Below are 10,873 nucleotides of genomic sequence, written 5' to 3'. Positions count from 1 at the left end.
TCAATAAAAAATTTATGAAACTTTAACAAAATCTGCAGGTGTGTGTGTCTGTGTCTGGTGAATTTTTGGTTAAAACATGTTTGTTTGTCATTCAGTATGTAGAAAATTCAGACATTTTACTCAAGTAACAGTAGAAATATTTCATAATAAAATTACTCAAGTAAAAGTAAAAACCACAGTGTTGTAAAAAAAAACTCCAAAATTAAATTTTTTCAAAAAAGTTACTCAAGTAAATGTAACTCTAAATAGACCAAATCCCATGTTTAGAGAAAAGAGGACAATCACAACATGTCTTACTGATGCTGATAAAGTTAATTAATTCCCCTGAAACTTTAATTAAAACAGCTGCAAAGCTGAAAGTTTATTGTCTCAATCTTCTTATTTCTTTCTTTAAACAGAGACTTTCTTCTTGCCACATTTCCGTACAAATCTGATTTATGGGTTGTAGGAACAATAACTCTGTCCATCAATCAGCTAAGGGGAAAATTAGACATCTAATTATTTTTCACTGACACATAAAGAAGTATGCCATTAAATGTCTGTAAGGCACACTCCTGTGTAAAATGAAAACAGTCATGATTAACCAACTTTACAAAGAATGACAGACAATAATTCACAATTTTTTGGTAGACATTCTTACTTTTAACTTTTCTTACTCTAAAAAATTACTTTTTGATATGTTAAAAAATTTAAGCATAACTCGCGCTTCTGAAGTATGCATGGATAGTAAAAAAAAAAGAAGAAATATTAGCACTTAACTTCACATGCAGTATCAGAAACAATTTTGAGACAGACAATTACAATTCAACATGGCCTGGTGTCACTTACGATGTACCACAGGGCTCAGTTTTAGGCCCAGAGTTATTTAAATTGTCCATCAGTGAATCACATAAGGTCTTAAGAACATTTTTAAAATGTGTGACATGAGCAGAAATTAATAAACTTATATTATTATGGTTTGAATTAAATAAATTATCTATAAAAGTAAATAAAACGATATTATGTCTTCTTGAAACTTTTGAAATAAACCTGGAAATAACAATAACCGGTATGGAAAGAGTGTATAAATAAATGTTCTGGGTGTGAATTTCAATCAAACTTGCTGGAAAGCTCACATAAGTATTGGAAAACTGGGAAATATAGAAAACATTTTGGGTGAACAATCATGTTATATAACGTGCTGAATGTAGGGTTAAACTGATAAAACAATAATCTCTTCATTATGTACACAAAAAAAATGAGTGATAAGGGTTATAAATCATGTTGAACATGGTGAACATAACAGCAGTTTGTCCTTGAAATTACAAGCACTAAAGTTTAAAAGGCTGTTCTATATGTGTACAGGAAAATAACAATAACAAAAATAATAATATTCAAAAACGTTTCCAAAAAAGAGAGTATAAGATTAATTAAACGTGGAACAGCATATTGCTCAACACAAAATTCCCAAAAGATACAAACTTTTCATGTGTTTTTTTTCTTCATTTTTTGCAGTGTATGTGTTCATATTTTTTTTCGTAATATTTCCCTGTACTATTTTCGAAATGAATAAAAAGCCATTCCAGTTCATCAGTACCTCATCGGAGGTGAAATGGGAACAGCTGCTTCTTCCCAGAGAGGAACCACTTCCACGCTCCCAGGCCCCGCCCCTGTGGGTTTGACTGACGGCTCTGATCTGGAGACAGCGGGGTGGCCAGTCACGCTCTCGCCATGCAAATGAGCTGCTCCTCGAGCCGGGCGGGTGCCCATGTGGACCAGCACCATGCCTTGTTGTTCTGAGCGCTGATTGGCTGGCTGGCGCCTGATCCGTCTGCATGCGCTGCGGGCCAACGGCTGGCGCTAAACCGCGGAGCACCGATGACGTCAACAGACGATTTCTAAAAAGAGTCGCACGGAAATACGACGTTACAGGGCGAGTTGAATTGTTTTCGGAGACTTTATTAAAATGATATTTTAATTGTGTGAGAAATGTTGAAACCAGTGGTAAGCTAAAATTTTGTGAAAAGAGGCATCGAGGTGGAGGAATGCGCGATTCGGTCGCCGGGTTTTGCTAACGGCCGTAGTAACAGGGCGGGGCGGGAATCCGGGAGGGGCGGGCCTTACCGAGAACACGACTCGCCTTGTTGTGTGTATTCCCGTGCTCGCTTCGCCATCTTGTTGCAACCTTTTTTTTTCTTTTTTTTTTTTTTTTTTCTTTACGTATTTCGGGATCTACTTTCTGTTTGGCTGGATTAAAAAAAACTGGCCGCCTGCTTTCTGGAGAACCGCACAAGGGGGGTTCACACCGGAGTGAATCCGCGCACGTAGCGCTTAATACCGGGGCACTACTTTCCATTCCCCCCCTCTTTCCGTCCCGGACCACCCGGTCCCCCCCTGCCGTCAGGGCTCACGCGAAATGAGTATCGACACACTTTTGGAGGCGGCCAGGTACCTGGAATGGCAAGCCCAGCAGCAACAACAAACAAGACGTGGTGAGTTAATCTGCAGACTGATGCATGAAGGGAGCACAGATAGCAGAGCGGAGTGACACTTCAAACAGCGTCTTCTGGGAGAACTGGGGTTGTAGTATTTAACCTGCCTGTCTGTGGTGATGATGGGACGCAGTTCAAGGCTTTCAGCGCCACAAAGAAGGCAAACTGTCACTGATCTGGCTTGTTGGGTCATGCACAGATCGTTTAATCTAAAGGCGGAAATGGCCAAAGTTGTTTTTCTGAACTACTTCTTTGCGCGCCTGTAGTGTGTGTGTGTGTGTGTGTGTGTGTGTGTGTGTGTGTGTGTGTGTGTGTGTGTGTGTGTGAGAGAGAGAGAGAGAGAGAGACGGTGTTTCAACACCCTTGTGACTCACCGTACGCGCGCGCCTGTGTGTAATGGAGGCACAGCAGAGGATTTCCTTTTCTCCAGAGTTCATTTAAATATCAGACTAATCTGTTGCAGAAACCCAACATAAGCCCCTTTGTACGCAGTGGTAGCATTTTTTAAGTTTTAAAATATTATAAAAAATATTATAAAATAACCAATTATGTTATAATTGCCGCACCTTTTTTTTCATTATTTGTGAAAGAGTTAATTTAAGTGTATTTATTTTTGCTCAGTGGGCACCGGCAGGGCGGTGGCGAGCCATGGCTGCTCTTTACATAATACCCTGACATTGCTCAGCTATCTTATGACACACACACGCGCGCACTGGGGCGGGCCCTCACGCGCCCAGCTTGTCTAATTTGAATTTCTGAGGGGAAATAAAAAATCTAGTAATCATTAACATTTATCACCTTTTGTGTTTGCGATAGAAACAGGACGCAATGATTTGTGATTAGGTCAAAGGAGAATAAGGAAGTGGGGTTGATTTTTTGTGTGTGCTGATCCCACTGATGACGTGTCAGACACCCTCCTCCCGTTGCTGCATACTTACTTACCCTACCGCGTGCTTGGATCCACCCACACCGACCACGTGCACGCCACCCCTCCCCCCTTCTACCCTCACAGACACACAAACATGCGCATGCACACACACACACACACATCCACGCGCCTCTCTAGTCCCCTCCCTTCCCATTCAGACAGCGGCGGGTCAGAGGGACTGGAAGTGGGAGAGTAAGTAAGTGGGGCAACTCCCTACTTACCCCTTTCTCAGCCAGTTCGGAAGATTTTGCGAGATATTAACCGGGGTTGTTCAAAGTGCGGCCCGGGGGCCATTTATGGCTCTTGAGCTGATTTTGTGTGGCCCACCAACTGCAATTCAAGAATGATACAAATTTGACACATCTAGCACAAGGTCTTGATGCAGATGGAGATGTTTTATTTGTGATAACCAGCATAATTGTCTTACAACAACCCAACTTATTTATTCTTTTTATAACAATGCTTTTAAAAAAAAAATAGAACCACATATATTACTAAAAAGGTGACTTTGTTACGTCCAAATCAACTTTAATCTCATCTATTAAACTTGGGTAAATATAGCAAACATTTTGCCTGACAGTGACGCAGCTAGATGCATTTCTTTTAATACAGAAAATTTTCAAAATCCTGTTTACATTTCTGGATCTAAAACAAGAAGCATCCTTTTACTACAAAAAATGACTACTTCTTTTGCCTGATTTTATGTTTTGTTTTGTTAATTTTTCACTTTCTTGGTCCGTAAGTACTTTTGACTTGACGATTTTCCATGTGACAAAAAGTTTGTACATCCCTGAAATGAACAATATAGGTATGAACTTTGTGTTTCCTCATCAAGACTGCTGTGAGGGATTTTAAAATGTTAATGTTGGAAAAGATTAATTGCAGTGACATGCGGTGAGGTGCAAAGCTGGTGAGGATATAAGCTGTATATCATAATCACATATACAAATCTAGACCACCTGCATGTTGTTTACATAAGGAAATTTTGCGCATGCTTACAACGCTGGAGGGCAAAAAGACAATTCTTTTACATATCATGCATAGCCGCGCTGCTGCCGTAGAATAATTACGTTAACAATGAAACTTGGAAATGTAGATATTATTAATTTCGTGCTGTGCTCCACAGCAAAGGGAAACCCCGTTGAACTACTACTCAAAACCACGTCTTTCTCGCTCTCTGCATTGGCCAGGTTACACACAGACTCGTTGCCATAGCAACTGACAACAACGCCCCTAAAATACAGAAATATTTCCCACACAAAGAGCAGAACATTCAGTCTGTTGCAGTAATATGGTTTTAGGCTTAAAGTTTATTTTTTGATTATTAATAAGTGATTGCCGTGGTACGAGGAGAAAACGATAAATGTATCGCTGCACTTGACTTTACTGTATGGCTAGCTCCATGGCTAGCTCGCTGTTACTGTCTCTTACTCTGCAGTTGCGGAGTCACAATGTCTGGGATCATGAGCGCCCCCTGCCATGAGGCAAGGGAACTGCCTGCCTCACCTGGAATCTGTTCTCTGCCGTTTCTGATCGCTCCTCAGCACACGAAACACGTTGCACACAGTTTGTAACATAAAGCACTGTACATTAAGCTAAATTATGGAAAATCAGTTCATATATTAAATGTTTTTACCATGTTATTGGCGACGTACAGACAGGAGGAGCATGCTGTCATAGAATGCAGTTAGCGAGAGGTTGATCAATCCCAGGTGAGGCTCAACTCGCTGCTGCCTCACCAGCTGCGCTTCCAAACATTTGAATGGGAAAATGCGAAAATTCAGCAATTTTGAAGAAAAAATTATAAAAATTTGTTAAGCTAATACTTTACAGCAGGTGAGGCTCTGCCTCACTTGCCTCCCCTGACCGCACGTCACTGGTTAATTGGTAGTTAAGGTGAGAAACGGGGATGGTGATGTAGACTCGATATTTTATTGTGATGTTTTCTGCAGGGGATTTTTGGTCAAAAAGTAAAATGTCAAAAAAATTATTTTGATCAGTTTTACTCTAATAAAACCATCACAATTTGTTAGTAGTGCAAAGGTTTTTCAGTCAATTAGCATATTATGCAAAAATCTTTTGGAAAAAGAAAAAGTGTGTTGCATATCACATTCTAGCATATTCTAGCATATTCTTCTCAGTCATCAAGGTCCAAACTTGGGTAAAAATCACCCACAAACATGCAGTTTATTAAATCCACGCAGTCATAAACTGCACTTGCAATATTTTAGTGGAACAAAGTAACTGTTAAAAGACTGATAAATCATAGTAAGTCCCAAACACAAAATCGGTTTTGTAAGTTTGCCTATTTATTAATAGAAATAGGCCTGTCACGGTAACAAATTTTGCTGGAGAATAAATCATTCCAGAAGTTATTGTGATAAATAATAATGTTGTTTTGGGACCATTTTCAAGTGATGTAATGGTGATGCAATATAATAATGCAAGAACACATTCTCAAAGATCAATAAACTTTAAATTCTAATGAACATTTAACACTGGAACTGGAAATTTTTTTATTAAATATTCAAAATAAACAAAACAATAGAAACAAGAAAATAAAATAATGAATGAAAAAAACAGGCTGTTTGAGACTAATTCACCACACTGAAGACTTTTGTCATCCAGTTTTTGATAGAAAAGAAAAAAACAACAACAAACATTTCCAAATCATGCAAATGGAAATTATCGAGCTTTTAAAATTTATTAAATTGCGACTGGCATAACATTTCCAAATCTTTGGAGGTGTCGACTGGCACCTTTAAAGAAGTTGAAATATTTTTTCAGGTTTAATAAATTAAATGCAGACATAGATGCACCTCAGTCTTCTTTTCGGTGAAAGTTTGTGGATATTTATGTTCTTATTTACTATAAAATCAAAAATAATTTAAAAAAGATAAATACTTTGTGTTGTACCAGCCACTTTCTACTTTAACTCATCAGTTTTCAAAGAAGGTATATTTATATGCATGTTTTGATACGCAACATCCTACAGCAGACAGTTTGATTTCACTGCAAAAATATACTGCAGAAGATACAAACGGCTAAGATTGTATTATGAAAAACTGGTATTTTTCAAGTAGTTGTTAATTAATGTACAGAAGAAAGAGTGCAGAGAGGAGAAGCTTTTTTCTGCATATCATCATGACGACAGTATCCAGCTGCGCAGGTCCTCTCAGGGGTGAATGTTCTCCTAGGTGAGAGGAAATTGCGCCATCAGGGGGTTTGCAGAGTCATGCAGAACAGAAACAAAAGTCTTGCCTAATGTGAAGCTGGGCCTCTTGACAACTGGTATTGTCTATTGTGTTGGAAATGTTTGGGTGCTGTATTAGCAGCACAGGTTGAGGAATCCCTGGGATCTTCTGTTTTTGATGTAGCTGTTTCCATGGTGATGCAGGGTTTTCCACATTACTTTGAGCCTGGCGCTGCAGTGTGTACTAACTACTCACTCGCATCGTTATGTGTGTGTTGCGGGTATTTTTATCATTTTTTAAATTTAATCCTTTTATCTTCGACCTGTGATTTATTTTTAGACGGTCCTAGTGCGAATGCTGGAGTCTCACAACTGTCCTCTGCTGTTGTTGGTCAGTAGTCCTGAGGTAGCCTGGGGCTGGAGGCATGCTCAGCACTGGACCAGTCCAATCACAGGGCAGAGCTTCTCACACAGCTGCTCTTGTTTCCACTCTGTTTCCCAGATGATGTCATTCACTGCTTGTGTTTGTTTGCACCAAGTGTTGTGAAGCTGACTTTAGGGATGTTGTAATAAATCAATTAATTGCATGATAAATTAAAACAAGTTCAATAATTTCCATTTGGATGATTTATCGTTTTCCTCTTTTCTCTCTTTTTCTACCAAAACTATGAGAAAGTCTTCGGTCTGGTGCTTTTGTCTCAACTAGCTGTTTTTTGAAGGACAGTTTTGTTTGTAGAGACTTCATAACTCATTTTATGTGTTGTTCCTGTTGTTTTGTTTATTTATTTTTGAATATTTAAAGTGTCTTCCAGTTTCAGTTTTAATTTCCAGGCCACATCAGTGGTAGGCAACATGGATTTAGAATTTTATCACAATATTTTGTGGTACTATTGTTATAACAATAAACTATTTATGATGTCTTTTTAGGTAGCTATGGCTGCCTAAACACTAATGCTGCTCTTGAAATAAATTCCCATTTGACACAGGCTTCTTCAGGGCACCAGTTACTTAAATAAATGTGATTTATATCACTAAGCTGCACACAGCAGCTGCATTTTATCATATTTTCCAAATTTACTGATATTTCGTGATGCCCTTATGGAACAAATAGGGGAGAAAATGGTAAAATAAAATTTCCGATGACACCGTCAGTTTTTTTTTTTTACATTATTAATTGGAATTTATCGAGACAATGATAAATCAACATTTTATCATAAGAAACTTTTGACACTAAATAGTAAACAATATGATAAATACCCACACCTAGCTCCATCCATCTTCTCATTAACTCCAACTTGATTTCCTGTCTATGCTAAAGAAAATAGCATGATGCTGCCACCACCATGTTTCAAAAGATGTTCAAAGTGATGTGCATGGTCTCTTAGTTGCTTCTCTTTTGAATACTCTTCTATCCTGTCAGATATTAACATAAGCTCAGGGATTCAAAGAATTAATCGGCTTGTGATTATTTGTTGATAAATGTTTTATTAGATTTAAATTAGCTCCAATCGATTAGCTAATAATGTCTCTTATTGTTATAGTTTTGCCGGCATCCCGAGTCGGATGTGACTGGTCATTCTTAAGTGAAGCAGTTGATACAAAAATAAAGATGGCGGGGTCATACCAGAGCAGGACAGAGAAACAATCCAAACGGAATCCGGTGTGCAAAATGCATTTTATGCAATTCCGTTTTGAAACATAGACACTCAACAAGCTCCTTAAGTTTTACCTTAATATGCAGCGTCAACGTCTCACCAATATTTACTGATTTGGTACGAAGGCGATGATGTGACAGAAAAGTGGAGGGCATAACTTAGGACGGAAAAAGACATGATGCCAATAAGCACGTTTGATTTGTAGAACTGCCTACATATAATAATGTGAAAAGACCACCATTTTTTTATTTATTCAGTATTTAACACAACTGACACAAAAAAGTTAAAATATAATGATGTGCTTCTCTTTTTAAATTCAATAAATGAAAAATGTTCCCCTTTATGTTATGGAAAGACAAAAGTTATCTTATCGATCATACTATCGATAACTTGCATCCCAGTATGAATCACTTTAATTTATGTGAATTTCAACGTACTGTGTTTCTGACCGAAGTATTATCCGTCGCTCTTCTGCAGAGGATGAGCCGTTTAAGGAGAAGGAAGCCATCAAGACGGAGGCTGAGTCTAAACATGTGGAGCTTGTCGCCTCACCTCTGCCTGTCAGAGCCAACCACACTGCTTGGGCTGATGATGCTCTTCGCCAGCAGCCGCATCATCCTCCCGCCCCTCCGCCGCCTTCTCTCCCACCTTCACAAGTTCCCATCACCGTCATCCCGATGGTCCCGGTCGTCAGTGCGACACCCTCTGTCCCCCCCCTTCCCCTCACTACGCCGATCGCTGCAGCTGCCACTACGTTCAGCAGCCCCCTGCCTCCCAAAAAAGAGAGCACTTCCTCTACGGCGCCGCAGCAGCAGCAGTCAGTGTCTCATCACCTGTTGTGCCCCTCCCAGATCAAAATGGAACCTGCTCAGCAGCTGATAGACGTAAAGCCGGGCCTATCGCAGCCTCAGATGCAGATTCAGTACCCAGCTTCTATTAGTACCAATGGCTCTGGCTCCCATCATGCACTGGTTCCCCATCAAGCACCACCTACACCTCAGCCACGCCTCAATGGCGTGACGATAGAGGACCTGAGGGGGATGGAGGGCAAGAGGAGACCTGGAGGGTTAGTTTAAGTGTTTGAATGGTGCAGTTAATTTAAGTTTGACGATCTGTTTATGTTTACATTGCATTTTATTTTCCAGAGCGGGAACCAGAGAGGTGCACAACAAGCTGGAAAAGAACAGGTTAGTCTTTATGCTGATATGTTTATTGTTGCAGCTGATGAAAAAGTATCAAGAATTAAACTTAAGAACAACATCCAGACATTTATTACACAGTCACTTTTGCTTTTTTTTGCTAATTTTTAATTAACATTTCTGCTGTTATTGCATTTGCTTTTCTGCAGTAACATACTGTAAGTAATGCAAGTAATTTGTTTTGTTCAGTGTTCAGCAAATATGCACATTATGTGCATTTTTGAAAAAGTGATTAAATTCTGTGGCCCAACACTTGGATCACGAATCTGATATGTTTATTTGTAATAACTACACAATACAGTCTTGTACTATAGTATATGATGACTATTATTGTTGTTGTTTTCTATATAGTTTTATTAACACTTTAAGAACTTTTTATGTGAACATCTGTTGCTGCTGTGACACCTGAATTTACACTGTGCAGGACAATGAAACCTACTTGTAGAGTTTATTCAGTGAAATTGTTTTGGCATTTTTTCAGTTTATAAATGCTGTAATGGTTAGACTAAATTTTATTTTTGTTTTTTTCTTAAATGTCTGCAGGAGAGCACACCTCAAGGAGTGTTTTGAGACACTTAAGAAAAACGTTCCTAATGTTGATGAGAAGAAAACCTCTAACCTCAGCGTTCTGCGCAGTGCACTCCGTTACATACAGGTCAGTAGGTCAAATATTTTGGAAAAGACTCATTATCTTCTTGTTTCTGCTATTTTTCTCCTTTCTGTGGGCCAAAGCCCCTTTGTTTCTCTCTGGGTGAAAATTGGCAGTGAATCAGAAACAGAAAAAAACTGTGAATGAACTCTTATGTTCTCGTGGTTGGCATGGCAATTTATCTGAACTGACATCAACGTGAGAATATAAGATAAAGTTTTAGCTAAAAAAGTAAATAAAACCGATTATAGTTGCTCAGAACTTGCTTTAGTTGTGCAGAGAACAAATACTGTGTGATTATGTGATGTTTTCTCTGGGTAGACTACTTTGTGGCCTGGGGATACAGTAAATGCAGTGCCGCCTTTTTCTGCAGCGAATCTTCTGACATTTGAAGTTCAATGTGCTGCGCAATGGAAAGTTAGTGAGCGGAGCTAAAATAGGCCAAGAGATGAGGGAATTTGTTCATAACATGGCTGGCAGCAAGATCACGGGGAACAGGAACACCCCTGGGAGCGGAGCCGGGTGGATTAGAGACCCTGTTTGAGAGGGTGAAAATCTGAATTAAAGTTTAAGTCTTTAACCAACAAATAGCCTTCAACAAACACTGAAACACTTGTATAGATTTGATTTGCAGTTTTGTCCTGTAATGCATTTATTTAGTTTGATTTACATGTAAATCAGCATTTTGTTTTGCTTGTTATAGATCAACACTAGTGAGCTGATATTAGCTGGTTAGCTAGTCAGACTATCTGCTCCGGTAGCCAGGCTGCTGGCAGCG

At 39.1% G+C, this 10,873-nt stretch overlaps 1 protein-coding gene across 1 annotated transcript in view; it reads left to right on the top strand.

The window, feature by feature from the left end:
- Window positions 1-2,173: 2,173 nt before the first annotated feature.
- The window catches only part of mntb (MAX network transcriptional repressor b), a 20,169-nt gene continuing 11,469 nt past the window's right edge, over window positions 2,174-10,873 (top strand). Inside the window, exons 1-4 of the mRNA XM_028030937.1 lie at window positions 2,174-2,471; window positions 8,725-9,313; window positions 9,393-9,434; window positions 9,990-10,101. Of these exons, the coding sequence (XP_027886738.1) occupies window positions 2,396-2,471; window positions 8,725-9,313; window positions 9,393-9,434; window positions 9,990-10,101 (819 nt within the window). The 5' untranslated portion in view covers window positions 2,174-2,395. The remainder of the gene's footprint in view (window positions 2,472-8,724; window positions 9,314-9,392; window positions 9,435-9,989; window positions 10,102-10,873) is intronic.

This window comes from Xiphophorus couchianus, chromosome 11, assembly GCF_001444195.1.
Source record: "Xiphophorus couchianus chromosome 11, X_couchianus-1.0, whole genome shotgun sequence".
In the NCBI taxonomy this organism is placed as follows: Eukaryota; Metazoa; Chordata; class Actinopteri; order Cyprinodontiformes; family Poeciliidae; genus Xiphophorus; species Xiphophorus couchianus.
The sequence above is the reverse complement of the archived record's forward strand: the minus strand, read 5'-3'. Positions and strand labels throughout refer to the sequence as shown.